A 23,154-nucleotide genomic window follows, 5' to 3' on the forward strand; every position below is an offset into this window, starting at 1 on the left:
TTTTATTTTGGAGTGAAATATGACTCATTTCTTGACATTTTTCACGAGTTTCACCCATTATTCCAGTATTTTCCAGCAACAAGCTACAGCAAAAGAAGTTAAAATATATGCTTGCACAGTTTGAACCTTATTTTCTCCTTTGAACAATTCTGTCTTTCGTGTTCATATTGTCTTCTATCTCTAGCTACTATGTCAAAGCAGACACGCAGATTTGTTTGAAGAATCGCACACGTTTAATTTCAGAGGATTTTAAGATTCTTTTCAGTAATTCTTTGAATAAACAAGGTAACACTTTATATTAAGTCGTCCCATTTGTCCTTTGTTATATACGCCGTATCAACATAGTAATGAAGTAGTAATTACACAGTTATAAAACTATTAACATTTCTGAAAACATACAGACATGAATCAGCTAGATATCAGCTCTTTTTAACATTTGCATAGCAAATTAAATAATAATTCATAATTAAATTAATCAAAACTAAGCACTTAATATAAAGTGGGACCGAGGCATGCCAATATGTTAAAATCAAAGCCCTGAGGATGATTTATTTTAATCTTTCTATTGCATATGAGTAATTTCACTTCGCATTTATGAAAAACACTGTAATTCAGTGCTTTTGATCACTCACAAGTCTATTAATTGTAATTAGTTGTGAGTTTAGTTGTGAAATTCAGTTCCAGTAGTTTTTGCAGTGCTAGTTAGAAATCAGCTTTCATTATATTTAACTCATTTCTTAGCAGGAAGTTTTTCAATGCATTTTTCAACCTGACTGATTTCCATTCATGCATTAAATATGAAACCCATTAAGGAAGATGCCAAAAAATCCTGCGGCGGGATAGGAAAGTAAACATGAGCGGGTTCGACTTATTTCTTTTCTTACTGTGTCCCAACCAGTGCGAGATATAAACTCACAATTGTGACTTTTTTCTCAGAATTGCATGATATTAGCTCACAATTGCAAGAAATAAAGTCAGAATTGCGAGACATAAACTCACAATTGTAAATTATAAAGTCAGAATTACGAGAAATAAACTCACAATTGTGAATTATAAAGTCCGAATTGAAAAATATAGTCACAATTGCAAGAAATAAAGTCAGAATTGCGAGAAATAAATTTGCAATTGTGAGTTATAAAGTCAGAACTGCAAGATAACTCACATTTCAGATTTTTTTTCTCAAAATTGCATGATAAAAACTCACAATTGCAAGAAGTCCGAATTACGAGATATAAACTCACAATTGTTAACTATAAAGTCCGAATTGAAAAATATAGTCACAATTGCAAGAAATAAAGTCGGAATTGCGAGAAATAAATTTGCAATTGTGAGTTATAAACTCACAATTCTGACTTTTTTCTCAGAATTGCATGATATTAACTCACAATTGCAAGAAATAAAGTCAGAATTGCGAGAAATAAATTTGCAATTGTGAGTTATAAAGTCTGAATTGAAAGATATAGTCACAATTGCAAGAAATAAAGTCAGAATTGCGAGCTATAAACTCACAATTTCGAATTATTAAGTCAGAATTGCAAGAAATAAATTTGCAATTGTGAGTTATAAACTCACAATTCTGACTTTTTTCTCAGAATTGCATGATATTAACTCACAATTGCAAGAAATAAAGTCAGAATTGCGAGATATAAACTCGCAATTGTGAATTATAAAGTCCGAATTGAAAGATATAGTCACAATTGCAAGAAATAAAGTCAGAATTGCGAGCTATAAACTCACAATTTCGAATTATTAAGTCAGAATTGCAAGAAATAAATTTGCAATTGTGAGTTATAAACTCACAATTCTGACTTTTTTCTCAGAATTGCATGATATTAACTCACAATTGCAAGAAATAAAGTCAGAATTGCGAGATATAAACTCGCAATTGTGAATTATAAAGTCCGAATTGAAAAATATAGTCACAATTGCAAGAAATAAAGTCAGAATTGCGAGAAATAAATTTGCAATTGTGTATTATAAAGTCTAAATTGCGAGCTATAAACTCACAATTGTTAATTATAAAGTCTGAATTGAAAGATATAGTCACAATTGCAAGAAATAAAGTCTAAATTGCGAGCTATAAACTCACAATTTCGAATAATGAAGTCAGAATTGCAAGAAATAAATTTGCAATTGTGTATTTTAAAGTCTAAATTGCGAGCTATAAACTCACAATTGTTAATTATAAAGTCTGAATTGAAAGATATAGTCACAATTGCAATAAATAAAGTCTAAATTGCGAGCTATAAACTCACAATTTCGAATAATAAAGTCAGAATTGCAAGAAATAAATTTGCAATTGTGTATTTTAAAGTCTAAATTGCGAGCTATAAACTCACAATTGTGAATTATAAAGTCTGAATTGAAAGATATAGTCACAATTGCAACAAATAAAGTCTAAATTGCGAGCTATAAACTCACAATTTCGAATTATGAAGTCAGAATTGCAAGAAATAAATTTGCAATTGTGTATTTTAAAGTCTAAATTGCGAGCTATAAACTCACAATTGTTAATTATAAAGTCTGAATTGAAAGATATAGTCACAATTGCAACAAATAAAGTCTAAATTGCGAGCTATAAACTCACAATTGTGAATAATGAAGTCAGAATTGCAAGAAATAAATTTGCAATTGTGAGTTATAAAGTCAGAATTGTGAGATGAAAATGAAATTCAGATTTTCTTTCTCAAAATTGCATGGTATAAACACAATTGCGAGAAATAAAGTAACTCATAATTGAGCATTATACTGTTATATGGGCCAGTGAGAGTAGCTTTGTCACACTGGGTCTGGTTAGGACACAGTAAAAAGATGTTTAAGCTTCAGAAGTTACCATCAGAGAAGTGATTTCAGATGGGAGAGTGTTTTGGATGTTATTTTGTGGTGAATTTCTGCTGGATGAGCTTGTATCTGTTGAGCTGCTGTTCGGAGACGGAGGGCTGAAGGCCTGAAAGAGCCTGTCTGAAGTCTTCTGAACACAGAGTCAGAGCGCTGAGCTCTGAATCCACACCTGCATCACAGACACAGAGATGAAGAATGAATGAAGGCAAGTAGTACAGACACTGAGAAGGAAGCAGAACATCCTCTGCTCACATATTTGCGTAGAGTATGTTTTTAGGCTCAGAGCGAGTAGCTGGAATATGGACACATGGGTTTCATGCATAAAATGTAACTTTTATATCTTCTTGGTTTAAACATATATCCATTTTCTAAGCTGTTAACCAATAAAGATCTCAGCTGCAGAACCTTCGAAAGCACAGACATAGTTTCAATATTTTGTTTTTTTTAATATATTGCAAATATTTGCACTTAAGTGAATGTTATTCACTTATTTATAAATATTACAACTACTATTGCTACTACTAATAGTAATAATAGTTAAACAACATTAGTTAGACACATTAATACATTTAATAATATAGTAGTCAACATTTCAAGTGGATCAAAGTTGTCGTAAGACAAGAATCTGTATTGTTTTGGTTTTGGGACAACTTTGATGAAAGGTTTTGATCCACTTCAAAATGTTGACTAGTGTGTACAATTACAATAACAATACTGCAGTTGCAAGCTATAAAGTCTGAATTGTGAGATAAATTACAATTCAGATTTTTTTTCTCTCCAAATTTCATGATAAATATGCATATTATTGCATATAAACTCACAATTGTGAATTATAAAGTCAGAATTTAAAGGTATAGTCACAATTGCAAGAAATAAAGTCAGAATTGTGAGATATAAACTTGCAATTGCGAGATATGAAGTCAGAATTGCGAGATATAAATTAAATTCATATTTCTTTTCTCAGAATTGCAATGAAATAAACTCATAATTGCGAGAAATAAAGTCAGAATTGCGAGATATAAATTAAAATTCAGATTTTTTTCTCAGAATTGCTAGATATAAACGAACAATTGCTAGAAATAAATGAAGAACTGCATGATATAAACTCACAATTGCAAGAAATAAACTCACAATTGCGAGATATGAAGTCAGAATTGCGCGATACAAATTACATGTTTTCTCAGAACTGCATGATATAAACTCACAATTGGAAGAAATAAAGTCAGAATTGCATGATATCAACTCACAATTGCAAGAAATAAAGTCAGAACTGTGAGATATAAACTCAATTCTGACTTTTTTCTCAGAATTGCATGAAATGATGTCAGATTTGCAAGATAAAAATTAAATTTAGAATTTTTTTTCAGAATTGCATGATATAAACAATTGCGAGAAATAAAGTCAAAATTGCAATTCAGATTTTTTTGTTTTTCCTGGCAATCCAAGTTCCTATCTTGAAATTCTGACTTTTCTCGCAAAGTTATATTTCGCTATTCTGATTTATTTCTCACAATTCTGACTTTTCATATAATTGCCAGTTTATATCTCGCAACTCGCAATTTTTTTTCTTTCCAAATCTGGCTTTTTTTCTCAGAATTGTAAGATATAAAGTTGCAACTGGAAGAAAAGTCAGAATTGTGAGGAAAAAATCTGAACTGCTAAATTTGTATCATAAAATTCTGATTTTATTTCTCAGAATTGCGAGTATATATCTGACAATTTGTGAGAAATTACAGTAAATGCTGTCTTTATATTTATTAAAGAAATACATGACAATCTCATGTCTTCTCATGTCTATAAAAATAACATTCTCCTGCATGTGGTATGGCACAAAGGCAACATCCCAAGATAGGTTCACTTTAAAGAGGTCTGAGTGTGTTTTCACAAAAATGTCAACATTAATTTATGTGTGTAATGACCAACAAACAAGCACTCCTTATTGCTCCGGGGGACTGAAGTAACAGCGATAGTGGCATTTTCAGTAACATTTGGCATTTAGTTCGGCATGGTCACTCACCCCAGGTCACATAATCAAAAAAGCCAGTTCATCCTTGACTGGTTAATTTTTCCACATACCTTCAGCGATGTGTGAAATCTTCCTTTTGATGGCGCACATCATGGCATCCGAGCAGAGCGCATAGAGATCGGCTCCGGTCAGCTGAGGAGGACAGGACTCCACGACCTCCGACAGACACACGCTGGGATCCACCTTAAACCTCCAACCAGAAACCAGCAGAGAGTCAGCAGCAATAACACGCTCCAGCACTGAGAGAAACCAGCGTCATGATGAACACACTCACTTGCGCAAGATTGCCTTCAGAACCTGCAACTGTGACTCTCTGTCTTCATTCACACCCACATACACCAGCTTATCAAATCTGAACAAAGGCAAATGGCAAGAATGCTATTCAAGAGTGCTTTATTCAAGACAACAACTGAGAAACGAATATCTGAATGTATTTACCTGCCAGGCCTGAGCAATGATTGGTCCAGCAGATCAGGGCGATTAGTTGCTCCGATCACAAAGACATCTCCAGATGAATGAAGACCATCCAGCTCTGCTAAAAGCTGTGACACAACCCTAATCATAAAAAAATAACAAAACCTGGCTTGTCATGTTGCATCAACCCTTTAGCCTTCATACAATACACATGGTTTCAAACCAGTTCCACAGCATTAAAGTAACAAAAGCAATGATGTAGTATAAAAAAAAAATAAGCTAATCTATGAAAAGTTCATTCTTTATAAAAAAGTTACCAAAATGATGTAAGTGTCATGATTCATATCAATTCAGTTCAGTGTGGATTAATTTCAAGTCAGTAAAGGTGTCGTCTCGCAAAATTAATCAATTTTAGCTGTTTTTAATACCACTGATGTTTCTTGATTCTTGACACCAAAGCAAAAAATAATGTTTAATATTAATATAAATACTAAAAAATGTACTTGGTTACTAACGTAACCTCGGTTCCCTGAGATACAGGAATGAGTACTTCGTCTGCTTAAGATGCTTTGGGAAAACTCCTTTTTCTCCTAGACTGAAGCATTTTTCAATAACGCAATGTAACTGCATAGACATTGGTTCGTGCAGTGATTAAAAAACGAACCCAAAGCCTATGGCGATGAAGTTCGCCAGAGTCCGCCAGAAGGGTCAGGGCTATCTGGCTATATAAGCGGGCATTTCGCCGTAGGATCTCAGGTTGCTTCGACTGAAGCGATGACTGAGTAAAGCAATTCAGTATCCGTTCCCGTATCTCGGAACTGAGGTTACTTCACTTGCGTCTGCTTAAGATGCTTTGGGGAACCAGTACAATCCCTAACCCTAACCCTATGCTAGAGGGATGACTATTACTAGCCCTAGCACCAGGGGGCTAATCGGGGCTGTCTAAATAACAGGGCCAAAATTGGCTCAACCTAAATGACCATCCCAAGGGATTCGTATAGCCTTGAAACTCAAGCTGAGGGCCAAGAGCGTAGAAGAAGGGGCAACTGCCATAGTACTGGATTTGAAGAGCAAGTCCAACTTTAAGCAGAGAGGACCTGGGCCTGTAAGGCCGGGACATCCAGATTATAAACCTGGCAAATGTGGACGACGAGGCCCAGCCAGCCACCGCACAGATTTCTGCAATGGACACACCGCTGGACCACGCCCAGGACGAGGCTACACCTCTAGTCGAGTGGGCTCTTACTCCCATGGGGCATTGTAGGCCCAAGGATGAGTATGCCAGCATAACAGCCTCGACTATCCATTTGGTAGCTTCTGCTTTGTGACTGGAAGCATACAAACAGCTGCTCCGATTGCTCCAATTGAATAAAGTAGAAAGCTCAATATAAGTCCTCAATGCCCTAACACGGCAAAGAAGGTTATCATGAAAATCAAATATCAAATCTCAGCCTTTCTCACAAAGAACAACCTCCTAGACAGCAACCAGTCTGGTTTCAGAAGTAGACAGTCAATTGAGACTGCCTTGCTTTTAGTTGTTGAAGCCCTAAAACTGGCAGGAGCGGATTTCAAATCTTCAATACTTATCTTGCTGGATCTGTCTGCTGCTTTTGACAGTAAACCACCAGATCCTCCTGTCAACCCTACTGGTAAAGGGCTTCTTAGGAACCGCATTCCAGTGGTTTGAGTCTTACCTCTCAGACAGGTACTTCAAGGTTTCTTGGAGAGGTGCGGTATCCAGTCGCAACATCTAGCTACTGGGGTGCCTCAGGGCTCAGTTCTTGGACCACTTCTCTTCTCTGTCTACATGGCATCACTAGGTTCTGTCATTCAGAAACATGGGTTTTCATATCACTGCTATGCTGATGACACTCAACTCTACCTCTCATTACATCCTGATGATCCAACGATAGCTGCTCGGATGTCAGCTTGTCTAACAATCATTTCTTGCTGGATGAAGGACCATCATCTTCAATTTAACCTTGCCAAGACAAAACTGCTTGTGGTTCCATCAAACCCATTGTTTCGTCACAATTTCACCATCCAGCTAGGCACACTAGGGTTGGGTCGATAGACGATGCCATCGTCCATCGCCGTTAGCCGATAGACATCACGATGCTGAGCCGGCATCACGATCCTCCGCCCCGCCCCCTCCGCAGCAACCCGCTCGCGAAAAACACACACTTAATCACACTATATAGCCAAATGATATGCATGCTTTCAATTTCCGCATCTTTACTTATTTTATTATTATTATTATGAGGAAATAATAACATTACAGTGAACTCCAAATGAATTACATGAACTAGTTTACATTTAAAAAAATGAGGCAAAAAAAAAAAATCTAAATAATTTTAATTAAATTATATTAAATAAACTACACCAAATATGCCTTTTTCATGGTTTTACCACAACAGAGCTTGGAACAAAAAAACAAGTTTAAATATGAACTAACAAATACTAACATGTTCACCTTTTCTGGCTTTAATAAGCTGCGAAGTGGAGTAACAACATTACCCGCTGTGCTGAACACACGTTCAGATGGAGCACAGGTAGCACATATGCACAAATATTTACGAGCGATGTTGGCCATAAGAGGAAACCGTCCTTGCTTAGATTTCCACCAAGTTAGTGGGTCTTCTTCTCCGTCAATAACCATTTCCTGCAGGTACATTGACATCTCAGCTTCACTCTTTTGATCAGCGGTGAGCACTGCTGTAGCTGCAGCTGCTCTTTTGCCAAGAAGGCTGCCCAGTGAACCATTTTTCTTCTAAGGCGTGGTACCAGAACCTGATTCCTCTGCCTCTTCTCTCTCTCGTGTGGGGCCCGATGATGGACTTGCGCGTGTTGCTGCTGCTGCCGCCATTTCTGCAACTAGTTCAGTTTTTGTGGCGCTTAGCTCAGGTGGTTTCATGTGATCCCCTCTGTATCTTGGGTCAAGCAAGGCTGCTTTGCGCATCATACTCAGGGTGACATCATTGCTATATTTGCCTTCCATCTTCTCCAAGATGACGCGCTTCAGGTCGGCTGTGAGTTTCGCATCTTGCTCTGAGTTCTCCAGCACACTTTCCAGGTGGGCTAACATTGGCAAAAGGGAGGAAACGGTAACATAGTTTTCTCCAGAAAGAATATCTGTAAACTCTGCCACTGGCTTCAACCCACTATTAACTGTTTCCAGAACGCTAATGTCCTGCCATGTAAGCTGCGGGAGCGGGCGGCGGCTTTTATCCTGAGCAAAAACCCATTTGATGGCTTGCTCCTGCTCCAGAATTCTCTCCACCATTCGCTGTTTGGAGCCCCATCGTGTTGCGCAGTCCTGTCCGAAAAAAATATATGCTCTTCGTCCAACTTTTAAGATCGTTTAAAAGGTACATCGCCTTCAATGTGGTGAGCACGCAATATCAAATAGCTTAAAATACAAGTTACATGTAAAATACGTGCATCATTCGTTTAAGTTTTGTAATTTTCAATTAAATTTTAATTTTCAATTAAGAATCCACAAATTTGAGAAAAGAAAAGAAACTTGTTCAAAAAACCCAAACGAAAAACAAATAACGACTTAATATTCATTTCTATGCACACATTAAAAATGGTAATAAAATAATGATAGCGAAATGAGTTTGATTTTGGTCATATTTTTTATTCCTTATTTTTAATTTATGCATAGAATCAAAAAATACCTATGTCAAATCGTTATTTTTTTTTGTAACGAAATTATGGTAAAAGCTGTTTATTATGATTAATTATAAAATAATTGAACGAATGATACGTGGACCTGCACATTTATGGTTAGGCTTATCGGCTCAGAGTTTTACAGATTACCGTGATCAAGGAGTGCTGAGGGAGTTTTAGCTCCTCTTGTGCTTTGCTCAGCTCTCGTCTCCTCCACCAGCTGTGGGAAAAAGCAGTGTTGACTGCCCGGCAAACCCGAATGCCCGATCAGTGCTGGCTTGCTGCTTCTTGAGTGAGTTGTTTATAGCAATGTTTAGATTGTGGCCAAAACAACTTAACCAAGGCCATTTTAACTGTCTGATGGCAGCAACAATGTTTGCCCCATTATCAGTAGTTATGCAAGAGATTTTATTTTCTTCTATTTTCCATTCGTGTATACTCTCCTGCAATGCCTCTTCCAGGTTGTCGGCTGTATGGCTTTCTGGCATGAAGCTTGTTTGTAGGCATTTCGATTTTTGTGTCCACTCTTTGCTGACATTATTTGCAGTCACTGACATGTAAGGCATCATGTTGCAGCTGGAATGAAATGTTTGTAGCATGGCCTTAAATGCGCTCTTCTCTACCGTATTAAAAGAAACCATTTCTTTTGCTAGGTATGCCATCGTCCATCGCGATGTTTCACATTAGACATCGTACGATGCCAAATTGGTCGACATCGCCCAACCCTAAGGCACACCAACCATAACTCCTTCAAAAACAGCCGGAAACCTTGGAGTTGTAATTGATGATCAGCTGACTTTCTCAGACCACACTGCTGCCCGGTCCTGCAGATTTACTTTATTCAGCATCTGGAAGATCAAGCCCTTTCTTTCAGAACATGCTTCACAACTCATTACTCAAGCTCTTGTTCAGTCCAGGCTGTACTATTGCAATGCTATTTTGGCAGGTCTTCCAGCCAGTTCTATCAAACCTTTACAATTAATTCAGAATGCGCCGCAAGATTAATTTTAAATCAGCCGAAAAGAACACACATCACACCTCTCTTCATCAATCTGCACTGGCTACCAATAGCTGCTCGCATAAAATTCAAGGCATTAATGTTTGCCTTCAAAACCACCACTGGCACTGCACCCCTTTACTTAAATTCATTACTTCAGACTTATTCGCCTCTAGAAGCTTGCGTTCTGCAAGTGAACGGCGCATTATTGTGGCATCCCGAAGAGGCACAAAATCACTTTCACAGATTCATATTAAAAGTACCCTCCTGGAAGAATAACCTGCCCAACTCAATCCTTAGCTATCCTTAGCTATCTTCAAGAATTGGCTAAAACACATCTCTTCCATCTTTATTTGAACCTCTAACTCTAGCGCCCTCTATTCTAATTCTATTCTTGCCCTTTTAGACTTATACTCTATTCATTTAAATATTAGTAAGCTTAATATATTTAAGATCATCATTCATTGGGTACTTTTATTTGGGAGGTGGCTGTCCCACACCCTAACCTGTAAATTTCAACTTATGAAAGCGTTATTGAAATATTTTTTTGTATATTTTTCCATTGTTGTTTTTAAAAGTTTCTTTTAGATTTTTTTTAAAAAAAGCTCAAAGTTCCAAAAGTTCCAAAAAAAAAAATGCATTTTATTTAAGTGTCCCGAGTCTAGCATTTTACTAAGTACTATTGACGCTTTTGAGGTCTGATTATTTTTAGTTTAGCATCTGCACATGTCTTGTGGTGGCTGACCTGTCCATCACCCCTCCTGAGTCTCCACTGTGGCCTCTATTAGGAGCCAAAGAGTCCAGCTCATCAAAGAAAATAATACAGGGAGCAGCGGTTCTGGCCTTACTGAACACTGATGGACAGAGAGAGAGAGAGAGATGTAAACATGCTCAGTAAAAAATGAGCATAGATAGTTTATTTAGTTACTCCTACCCTCTCGAATGTTCTCTTCACTCTGACCAACGTACATGTTGATGAGTTCAGGACCCTTCACACTGAAAACAAACATGACATGACAATATGTTCATTTAGTGTTGTACTCTGCTCAGTCTCTGGAACAAGCTCAAAAGCAAACAAAGGCACGAGATGTAGTCACCTGAGGAAGGTCATGGTACACTCGGTGGCGACGGCTTTGGCCAGAAGAGTTTTTCCGGTGCCAGGCGGCCCGTAGAGCAGCAGTCCGGAGCGCCGCAGCCCCAGCGAGAGCAGCTCTGGATGCTCCAGAGGAAGCTGAATCGTGTCCAGAATTTCCTTCTTAACCTGCTGCAGTCCACCGACGTCCTGCCATCTCACTGACGGGATCTGAGATGAAAAAGAGAGGACGAGTTCTGAGTTTCAGACACAAACACAGCTTTAACGCATACTATTTTACTGCGCTCTTACAGGTATTATAAGTATAAGAACTATTTATAAGTACACTCTTAAAAATAAAGGTGCTTTAAAGGGTTCTTCACAGCGATGCCACAGAAAAACCATTCAGTCAAAGGTTCTTTAAAGAACCATCTCTTTTTAAACTTTTCATAAACTGAAGAACCTCCTTTTGCCACAAAGAACCTTTTGTGAAACAGGAAAGGTTCTTCAGATGTTTAAGGTTCTTTCTGAAACCATTTAGATTAAAGAGGTTCTTCTATGGCATCGTGAAGCACCTTTATTTTTAAGAGTGTAAATACTATATTATGACACTTCAAACATGACAGCAACACCCGTGCATTTTCTTAAAAGTACATTTTTAAAGTAGTGTCCATTCATGACTTTAAAAAGTGCAAAAAACTTTTTTTTTTAAGTTTTACTTTGAAGTACATTTTAAATCATATCAGTTTTAGTAGTATTTTGCCAAGCTTTTAAGATTTATTTTGATGTGCTGACTAACATAAATTTGCCACATTTTCACATTTTCAATAAAAAAAAAAAAACATTTACAAGACAGTATTTTGAAATAACAAAGATGTACTTAAGTTCTACTTAACCCTTATGCGGTCTTCGGGGGATTTCTGGACCCCGAATGGCGTTCGCTAAAATTTAAAAAAATGTTCCCTTTGTCCAAATGGTATGAGACTTTGTAAATCAGTCAACACTATCTTGATCTACAAATAAAAAATTAAATTGGAATGATAGCTTGATTCTATGTTAGTGTGAAAAAAATACTCACGTTCGTGGTCTTTGGCAAGGCAACAAAATGCACTTTTTGTTATAAAATAATAGTTAAAAAAACAAAACAAATGCTATTTTCCTGTTTATTAATGTTTTTACTCCTCAAGTGTGCAGTTTTTGGAGGATTTAGGATATTTTTTTAATTTATATAAATTAATAAATTAATATTTTTTATAGGTTTTTATACAAAAACAGCTTTTTTTTGTAAAATTCCCTTTCATAAAAAACCCCCCACATGTCTAACTTTCATTCATGGGAATAAAATGGATAATTTCACATGGTTTAGTGTAAGATTTTTGCCCATCTTTTGGAAAATCCAGTTTTAAACGTAAAAAAAAAATACTTTTACCAGTAGGTGGCTGCAGAGCGCCACTATGTGCTTTTTGCTATTTGACCACCTGAAAGATATCTTTTCACAAGTTTTTTTCAGTTGAGTTCATATCTACATATCATGAAACACACAGGACTACATTTGGAGACCATAAAAACTGCTCTCTTATAATTTGTCAAAAAAGAAAAAGAAAAAAAGATGTTGTTGTTGCATTCTTATGTTCATGTTGTACTGCTACTCAATATGTAATAGAACTGGTTTTGTTTCAGTACGAAAAATGCTTAACTTTGACAAAAAGCATTTTTTATTGTTATAATTGTGATTTCATAATATGTAGATATGTACTCAACTGAAAAAAACTTGTGAAAAAATATCTTATTGTTGGTCAAATAGCAATTAGTTAATAGTAGTGTTCTGCATCCATCTAGTGGTAGAAGTTATATTTTTTTACTTTTAAAACTGCATTTTCCAAAAAAAATGGGCAAAAATCGTACACTAAAACATATCAAATTATCCATGTTATCCCGATGAATGAAAGTTTAAAATGTGGGTATTCTGTAAAGTGAATTTTACATAAAAAGCTGTTTTTGCATATAAAACTATTAAAAATAAATATTTATTTAATAATTTATATATATTTAAAAAATAGCATAAATCCTACGAAAACTGCACAAATGTGGAGCAAAAACATTAATAAACAGGAAAAAAAATATTATATATTTTTTTAAACTATTATTTTGTTACAAAATTTAAGTTGTATTGCCTCTAGAGACCCCAAAGACCATGAGTGTGATTCCAAAACGAAGACCGCATAAAAAACACTCTAAATGCACTTAATATAAATGTAAAATATAATACACTTTTTGCATTTAGTATTTAAATGTATTATTTACATTTTTAACACAGTTAAGTGTGCAAAAACATTTAATTTATAGAAAGCGAAAATCATTTTTGTAAAAGGACTCAAACAAGGAAAACCATGGTAACTCTACCTTTGGTGCTCCAATGGCTTGCGAATGTGCCTCTTGTAGGACGTCCAGTGCTTTGCTAAAGTCCTCAGACGTGACGCTCACCCCAGAGACACACAGATCCTCCTCTTCCTGTTCACTCGCCGCTTCTGGAAAACTGCACATGATAAAAAAACAGACCGGTTTCTGATCTATACTACCAAATGATCAAAAACAAAGCTTGGAGTGACTGCCAGCATCAGGGTGAAGACTTACTACGTCTGCAGCAGTCGTCTGTGAGCAGCTTTTCCTGCGTTGGTAAGGAGTGCGCAAAGATCTCCTAAAACAAAACCCTACAGAAATAAGACAGAAACAAAGTCTATGGTACTGGCAATCAAACTGACTTGTGTAAAGTGATATAACTTGGTAATTCACTGGAAGTAGAGGTGAAAATATCAAATGATCATTTATTTATTTATTTATTTATTTTCAGAAATATCACGATTCTTCATCGTGTTGGTTGAGCAGTACAGCCAAGCTAATTTCCCTATTTTAAAACCAAAAGCTTACAAGGTAACAAAATATTAAACAAAAAGAATGGTATATGTTTAGGCCAAAGTGGGCGAAGATAAAAATCCTAGTCATTATTTTATCTTTGCTATTTAAAAATACAAAAATAGGCTAGATGTTACAAATACACATAATATACAAATAAAACAAACAGTGGTTTAATTTTCAGGTACAGTAGGTGTATTTAGTAGTAGGATTTAGGAAATTGAATTAACAAATATAAACGCTATATACATAAATCATACATTGACTCTTATTAAAGCAGCTAATGTTATTCAGTCAAGAGCAGTGAGCGATTTTCCTTTGTGTTTTGTTTTATTAGCTTAAATCAGCCAAAAATGACAATTCTGTCATCATTTACTCACTCTACAGTTTTTTTAAGCATAAAACATGTTGAACATAAAACGTATTTTGAATAACGTGGGTCACCAAACAGCTGCTGGTCCCCACAGTATTTAATTTTTTCCCACTATCAAAGTGCAACTGTATCAACATTCTTCAAAATATCTTCTTTTGTGTTCGGCACAAGATAAAACTAATAGAGGCTTGGTACAACATGTGAGTGACTAAGGTTTTGGGTGAACTGTCCCTTTAATGACAATCGGCAGCATCTTCAGCTCTTTCGCTTTAAGAGCTGCACACATCTAATATACAGACGCACAACTGTTTACTTTCACTCTTTCCCTTTAGACAAAACCAACTGTGTTTATATGCAATCCTTGTGTGTTTTTGACAGAATTAGCGAATCAGACGCCAAAGATAGCTTAGTTTAGTAACCAGGCGCTGTTTGACAGTGTGACGAGTCTCTCTGGGCTCATCAGCGTCGCCCTGGCAACCAACGCAGCACACCTGCACGTCCTCATCATGGGCTGATCGTTCCCAGCTGCCGGCGATCATCAAGTGGCTTTAAAAGCCACCACCAAGCACACTTCGACAGACGACTGTCTCATGCTGAACGTACTGGCTCTAATCCTTTGTCTCTCTTCTCCCCGAAGGCAGCGAGTGACCGACAGCCCGATTGAGCACGCCTGGACACCCACCTTCACGAGCACGAGGACTTCACAGGAGCACCAGCCACGACAGCACCACGAACTTTAATTCCCCCTTCACTTCTTCACGTACTTCATTTTTTAATAAATCCACCCTCCGGGGCTTTTGTTCACCAGCCAGCCTTGTGTGTTTTCTCCCCCGTGACATCTGGTGGAGAATGCGGGCATTGCAGGAGAAATCACACACAAGCGTTGGCACTGCACCGCATTAATTTGTTTTTTTCTTTTTTGTTCACCCCCTCAGCGCCGCCGTTCCCCTGGAGGGTGGTCCAGGAGCGACGCACGCCGGAGGGTACCTCGCACGCAGTTGGCAGACCGACGGTTCCCTCTCAGATGGACGAGCCCGTGCCCACCGCTGGACCCACGACACCTCCACGGGCATGGCTGGCGGGCTGCATCGTCCATCAGCGCGTCCCACCTGCGGCTCCAGAGACGGAGGTAAAGCTGAACGGCAAGCCCACCCGAGCGCTTCTGGACTCGGGCAGCGCGGTCACCCTCGTCCAGGCCCAGCTATTTCCTCCTCGCCCTGGCCAAAAGAGTTACCTACCGATCACGTGTGTGCACGGGGACACCCAACAAGTTCCAGCTCGCCGCGTGAACATCACCGCCGCCCATGGCACCTGGTCTGTGGAGGCTGGATTAGTGATAAATTTACCAGTCCCCCTACTGCTTGGAAGAGATTGGCCGGGGTTTGACCGCCTGCTCGCCGCCGCCGCTCAGCCCGGAAGGGAACCGTTGCCACCGCAGCCGGCCAAGAGGACCCCGCCGCCGGCCAGCGCTGCTAGCTTCGGACAGCGGGAGAGATGGTGAGTCCCCCTCTCAAAACGCTAACCTCTTCTATGATGTGTTCCAGCAGGCCAGCCAGGGGGGCTCTTTCGCCAAGGAACAGCGGGAGGACGATCGTTTAAAGCATTGTTGGAACCAAGTCAGAGCCATCGACGGCAACGACGTCCTCCCACGGCCCCATCCTCTCCCGCATTTCATCGTCCGAAGCGGTCTGCTATACTGCGTTGCCCAGCGACGGGGGGAGGAGAAGGAGCTTCTGGTCGTGCCCCGAACGAAGACGGAGACTATCCTGGAGTTGGCCCACTCCCATCCGATGGCAGGTCACCTGGGGGCAGCGAACACCATCCAGCGGATCCGGGACCGCTTCCATTGGCCGGGCCTGGAGGCCGATGTGAAGGGGTTCTGTAGAGCCTGCCCGACCTGCCAGCGCACGGCACCCAGGACTCCTCCCCCCAGTCCGCTGATTCCTTTGCCCATCATTGAGGTGCCCTTCGAGCGGATCGGACTGGATCTGGTGGGGCCGTTGCCTAAGTCTGCCCGAGGACACGAACACATCCTCGTCATCGTGGATTACGCCACCCGGTACCCGGAAGCAGTCCCCCTGAGGAAAGCCACAGCGAAAGCCATCGCCCAGGAACTGTTTCTGTTGGCCAGCCGGGTGGGCATACCGACCGAGATCCTGACTGACCAGGGAACACCGTTCATGTCCCGGCTAATGGCTGACCTCTGCAGGCTGCTGCGGGTGAAACAGTTGAGGACAACCGTCTACCACCCGCAGACCGACGGACTCGTTGAGCGCTTTAATCAAACTCTGAAACAAATGCTCCGAAGGGTGGCAGCCGAAGACAAGCGGGATTGGGACCTCATGATCCCCTACGTCCTCTTCGGCATCCGTGAGGTCCCCCCAAGCCTCAACTGGTTTCACCCCCTTTGAGCTCCTCAAAGTACCTGGGCTTCCAGGTCGGCCGTGGGCTCATCCGGCCCCAAGACAAGAAGGTGGAGGCGATCCGTTCCGCTCCGAAGCCCCAAACGAAGTCCCAGGTAGGAGCCTTTTTGGGGTTGGCGGGGTATTATCACTGTTTTATCCCCAACTTCTCCTCTTTAGCCGCCCCCCTGACAGACCTGACCAGGAAGGGGCAGCCAGAGAAGATCTGTTGGACAACAGCCACGGAGGAGGCCTTCGCCCGGCTCAAGACGGCCCTCTCCTCATCGCCGGTGCTCCGTGCTCCCGACTTCGGCTGCCCCTTCCTGCTGCAGACGGATGCCTCCGACACCGGACTGGGAGCCGTCCTGTCACAGATCCAGGAAGGTGAGGAGCATCCCATCATCTACATCAGCAGGAAGCTGTCCAAGGCAGAACAGAACTACGCCGCCGTCGAGAAGGAGGCCCTGGCCATCAAGTGGGCAGTCCTGAAGCTGCGCTACTACCTTCTCGGCCGTAAGTTCACCCTGGTGACCGACCATGCCCCCCTACAGTGGATGGCCCGGGCCAAGGATACCAACGCCAGGGTGACCCGCTGGTTCCTCGCGCTCCAGGACTTCCACTTTGAGGTACGACATCGGGCCGGGGCCGCCAACGCCAACTCCGATGGACTCTCGCGGATGTGGACAGCTTTTGCAGGTCTGTCAGGGGTCATTCCCCACCCACCCCTTATTTCACCCCTACTGTCTGCTCTCGTTCCCAGGACTAGGACAACGCTTGGGGGGGGGGGGATGTGACGAGTCTCTCTGGGCTCATCAGCGTCGCCCTGGCAACCAACGCAGCACACCTGCACGTCCTCATCATGGGCTGATCGGTCCCAGCTGCCGGCGATCATCAAGTGGCTTTAAAAGCCACCACCAAGCACACTTCGACAGACGACTGTCTCATGCTGAACGTACTGGCTCTAATCCTTTGTCTCTCTTCTCCCCGAAGGCAGCGAGTGACCGACAGCCCGATTGAGCACGCCTGGACACCCACCTTCACGAGCACGAGGACTTCACAGGAGCACCAGCCACGACAGCACCACGAACTTTAATTCCCCCTTCACTTCTTCACGTACTTCATTTTTTAATAAATCCACCCTCCGGGGCTTTTGTTCACCAGCCAGCCTTGTTGTGTGTTTTCTCCCCCGTGACAACAGGCTTTTAGCGCATGGACAAAATAGCGTTATTTAACCAGCAAGGCTTTAAAGCACATGCTTTGTGATTGCGAATATGAATAAGTGCAGTGCCCCGTGAGTAAATGCATGTGGTGTTGAACAGTATATTGAGACTGAGGCACACTGTAGCACAATGCTAACGTATTTATTCAAAAGCAGATCGTGGAGACATTTTAATCGTCCACAATCAAAAATTGTCATATCGCACACCCCTAATTGGAAGTAAAGCAAACATTTATTATTTGGAACGATATGCTCAAATCAAATAAACCGTTGCCCAGGGACAATGCACAAATTAGATGGAAGACCAGTTAATCATCTCACAGCTGTCTGTTTGGCAATCTTGCCAAGATTGACGTCTTTTCCCAACATCAGGTCCTCACTGAGGCTGGACAGCATCGCCCTGCGCTGCTCCTCGGACAGGCTCTCTATCGCCAGCTGGTGCACAAACGCTGCCATCACATCTGAGGACAGCTCCCGCTGGCTGCTTACTGAGCCTACCACAACCACACTGCAGAAGGAGAGGAAAAAGTAAGAAATTATTACAAATTTGATGTGATTTTGTTTTGATTTAAAAAAAAATCGGTAACGCTTTATTATAACTGCATGCTATGAACCATTCGTTAAGCATTCGTAAATAGTCAATTCATCATGTATAAAGCAATGTCCCTACATTAAAAGATAAGCAGTTTATAAATACAGCTATAAATGCTTTGTTTTTTATTTTTATGAGCATATCGATAATGTGTTTTACATATGTATTTTCATTATTAATTAGTGATCAATTCATAATTTCTAAGTTAAGTATTACATTATTAACAAACCAGCTATTTAGTCGTTGTCACTGGTTCATAAGATCCTTTAGAAAGTGTAACTAAATGATTAATAAACTATTTAAAAGTGCATTTATACATATTTAGACACACCACAAAAAATGCTTTTCTTACTTGGATTTCTTGTCTTGTTTTCAGCCAAAATATCTAAAAATTCTTATTTATGATTTTCTAGACGAGTAAAAACTATTTTCTTGTTTTTTTTGTTTGAGTTTTTGCTTACAACAAGCCAAATAATCCGCCAATGGGGTGAGAAAAATAATCTTATTTTAAACAGAAAACAAGATTATTTTTCTCACCCCATTGGCAGATTATTTAACGCATTTTATTTTGACTTATTTTTTCTAAAAACTAGACATTTTTATCCTTGTTGATTTAAGAATTTTTAGATATTTTGGCTGGAAACAAGACAAAAAAAAGCATTTTTTGCAGTGCATATAGTAATAGTGTGTTAATAAATGCTTTATTAAGACATTTTCCTACTGTAACTAATGATAAATTCAAGTAGTTATAAAACATTTAGTAGTTGCTAGTTAACCTTTTTGGTAACACGTTACAATAAGGTTCATTAATTAAACATTAGTTAATGTACTAACTAAGATGAACTAACCATGAGCAATACATTTATTACTGTATTTACTAATCTTCATTAACGTTAGTTAGCGAAAATACAGTTGTTCATTGTATGTTCATGTTAGTTCACACTGCATTAACTAATGTTAACAAGATTTTAATAATGCATTAGTAAATGCTGAAATTAACATTAACAAAGATTAATAAACGCTGTATACGTGCAGTTCATTATTAATTTATGGTAACTAATGAACCTTATTGTAAAGAGTTACCACTTGTTTTGTGAGCTCATCTAAAGCAAGCAGTCTTTTTGCTTCGTAAAAGCAGATTTAAAGGCTCAAGTATCTTCTAAACAGAAAAAAAAGAGACAAACACAACATAGAGACATTTGAAGATATTTAAACTGCACAACTGTACACGAGATATAAAACGAACAATACAGCAATATATAAAAATAAAAAGGGAACTAAATGGCAAAATGAAAAACATTAATATTAAGTAATAACATGTCAACAAAATAAGCAACTAAACTAACAAAAAGTCAGAAAGTAGAAGATAACTGAGCATTGAAATTTTCTTTGTAAAACTTTTACCGAGTCACTTTAGATGAGCTCACAAAAATAGATAAATGACAACTACTAAATGTTTTATAACCACCAATTAATAATGAATTACAGTAAGAATTTGTCCCTTTATTGAATAAAGCATTTAATGTCTGTACAATGCTTTATAAATAGTGAATTGACTATTTTTTATTGTTTAACTAATGGTTCGTAGCGTGCAGTTGTTATAAAGGGTTACCAAAAAGGGATTTGTCTGTAATATTCCCATATCCCTGTACACTGCTGCAGGTGTCTGGCGCTTAACCTGGCATGAACATCTGCTATGAGCTGGCAGAGGGTGGAAGCGACCCTGGAGTCCGTCTCAGTGCCGTCCCGCGGCTGGCCGAGCAGCTGCAGGTTTCTCAGCAGCAAAACACAGGGGTGATGGAGCTCAGCTCGCTCAAAGACAGTCTTCATCTTAGCCTCGCACGCAGCTGCAGTGTCGGCACACAGACTGACGCAGTCCACCTGCACACGTGAGAACATATCCAGCCTCATTTACAACTCATTTTTATATAATAACATTAGAAAAACAGCCTATTTAATGCTACCATTACATATGGCCATGATACGAGTCAGCACTGTGACATTTGCTCCCTTGATGTAATTTAGATGGCCGAAAATGAGTAAGTGAGGATAAAATAAGTTTGTGGGAAACAGGCCTGGATTTCATGTAAAAAAAAATTAAGAAATGTGACCCTGGACCACAAAAAATATTTGTAGCAATAGCCAACCAAACATTGTATGGGTCAAACTGATCGATTTTTCTTTTATGCCAAAAATCATTAGGATACACTGCAAAAAAAAAAAGCTTTTCTTACTTAGATTTTTTGTCTTGTTTCCAGCCAAAATATCTAAAAATTCTTGAATCAGGAAGGATTTTCTAGACAAGTAAAAATTTGTGTCTTGTTTTTAGTAAAATAAGTCAAAATTAGGTGAGTTTTTGCTTAGAACAAGCAAAATAATCTGCCAATGGGGTAAGAAAAAACAAGATAATTTTTACTCGTCTAGAAAATCCTTCCTGATTCAAGATTTTTTTGATATTTTGGCTGGAAACAAGACAAAAAATCTAAGTAAGAAAAGCATTTTTTTTTTGCAGTGTATTTAGTAAAGATCATGTTCCATAAAGATATTTTGTTAAATTTCCTATCCTAAATATATCAAAACTTATTTTTGATTAGTGATATGCATTGCTAAGAACTTCATTTGGACTACTTAAAGGTATTTAGTTGAAAATACACTGCAAAAAATGCTTTTCTTACTAAGATTTTTTGTCTTGTTTCCAGCCAAAATATCTAAAAATTCTTGAATCAGGAAGGATTTTCTAGACAAGTAAAAATGTGTCTCTTGTTTTTAGTAAAATAAGTCCAAATTAGCTGAGTTTTTGCTTACAACAAGCAAAATAATCTGCCAATGGGGTAAGACAAATAATCTAGTTGTCTGCTTGAAATAAGATTTTTTTTCTTACCCCATTGGCAGATTATTTTGCTTGTTCTAAGCAAAAACTCACTTAATTTTGACTTGCTTTTACTAAAAACAAGATAATAATTTTTACTCGTCTAGAAAATCCTTCCTGATTCAAGATTTTTTTAGATATTTTGGCTGGAAACAAGACAAAAAATCTAAGTAAGAAAAGCATTTTTTTTTTTGCAGTGTATTTAGTAAAGATCATGTTCCATAAAGATATTTTGTAAATTTCCTATCCTAAATATATCAAAACTTATTTTTGATTAGTGATATGCATTGCTAAGAACTTCATTTGAACAACTTAAAGGTATTTAGTTGCAAATAGTTGTATCTCGGCCAAATATTGTCCTATCCTGACAAACCATACATCAATGGAAAGCTTATTTTTTTATTCAGTAAAAATAAGTAAAAACCGTCTTGTTTTCAGAAAAGGGTCATTCTATAGAAACGTCCACTTTTCTGTCCCTAGACTTTACTGAAATATTACAATTGAAATACACATTAGGGTTACAATTTTTATTTTAATTTTAAGATGAAACGATATGTTACTTGAACAATTACACCTTCCTGAGCCATCAACGTGGCATTATTATTATTATTATTTTTTATTTTTTTTGGTAATTATATCGAATTCCAAGTACCACAAAACTGCTGTACAGAGGGAAAGTGCTTTATTTTAAGGTAAAAAACAGGATTTTCAACAACAAAAAATAATATAACAAAACACAAAAGTCTATTCATAACTATAAAAATATATCATGTAAATGAAAAACAAAATACCAAATAAACATTAAAAAGCATTTAATGAAAACAGTGGACCCCGGAAAGCTAAGTCTTTTATTTTGGAATCAAAAAAATCACACTGATGACACTTGACTTCCTCCTTCCTACTTCCTGAAGATCTGTGAGAGCAGGCCCATGTTAAGTCCACTGTCTCTTTCAGAATTATCAGAAATGTTCTCATTTATCTCCTGATTTCATATGAAACTTTTAGTTGACGTCACTGGTATGACCTACTTTATTGTTAGGAAATTGTAAAAAAAAAAAAAATACATTTCGAATGGATAAAACTACTTAATTTAGTAAGTATACCATGATTGACAACATGTGGTTCGATAACTAGGAACAGCCATTTTGTAAAATGCACATTGTCACTGGTGTTGCCTTCCTTATGGATAAATAAATGTTAAATATTCATACAGTCAAAAGGTAATCTAATAATGTGGTCTAAGTTTAAAAGTTAAAGGTGCCATAGAATGCATTGATACAATATTTTAAATTGTTCTCTGATGTCTACATAGAAGGTATATGGCATAGGAAAGGGCAAACAATCTCCAGAAATGGTTTTACAGGTCCATTTACAACCCTAGGATTTGCCCCTAGAATGAAATGCTCTGTTATTGCCTTATTTGGAAGATCCGTGAATATTAATGAGGAGCTCTGCTCTGATTGGCTGTTTCACAGAGCAGCTCGCTCTCACACAGCTGTAAGGAAATACATGGAGGGCATATATATTTGATTACGGAGCTATAGCCGCTTTTAATATGCGGTTTGTTGAATCTCTTTGTTTAGAATCCGTGACATTTTAGTCTCACTGTTGTGATCGCGTGTGCTCTGTGTAACGATATACTGCAGCGACAGGACTTACTTACCACATGAGGTTCAGATGCCTGTTAGTGATGCTCAGGATCTGTAAATCATTGGCCATCATCAGCGCAGGCATCTCTCTGTTTATGTGGTAAGTGAAATCTTT

At 38.6% G+C, this 23,154-nt stretch overlaps 1 protein-coding gene across 1 annotated transcript in view; it reads right to left on the reverse strand.

Annotated features, from left to right (window-relative positions):
- Positions 1-428: 428 nt before the first annotated feature.
- pex6 (peroxisomal biogenesis factor 6) overlaps positions 429-23,154 on the reverse strand; it is a 36,845-nt gene continuing 14,119 nt past the window's right edge. Inside the window, exons 7-17 of the mRNA XM_073844398.1 lie at positions 20,200-20,402; positions 18,251-18,437; positions 13,657-13,733; positions 13,426-13,558; positions 11,048-11,253; positions 10,885-10,946; positions 10,696-10,804; positions 5,306-5,422; positions 5,142-5,219; positions 4,918-5,057; positions 429-3,010 (exon numbers count right to left, since the gene is read on the reverse strand). Coding sequence (XP_073700499.1) covers positions 2,874-3,010; positions 4,918-5,057; positions 5,142-5,219; positions 5,306-5,422; positions 10,696-10,804; positions 10,885-10,946; positions 11,048-11,253; positions 13,426-13,558; positions 13,657-13,733; positions 18,251-18,437; positions 20,200-20,402 — 1,449 coding nt within the window. The 3' untranslated portion in view covers positions 429-2,873. The remainder of the gene's footprint in view (positions 3,011-4,917; positions 5,058-5,141; positions 5,220-5,305; positions 5,423-10,695; positions 10,805-10,884; positions 10,947-11,047; positions 11,254-13,425; positions 13,559-13,656; positions 13,734-18,250; positions 18,438-20,199; positions 20,403-23,154) is intronic.

This window comes from Garra rufa, chromosome 7 (genome assembly GCF_049309525.1).
Source record: "Garra rufa chromosome 7, GarRuf1.0, whole genome shotgun sequence".
Taxonomy (NCBI): domain Eukaryota; kingdom Metazoa; phylum Chordata; class Actinopteri; order Cypriniformes; family Cyprinidae; genus Garra; species Garra rufa.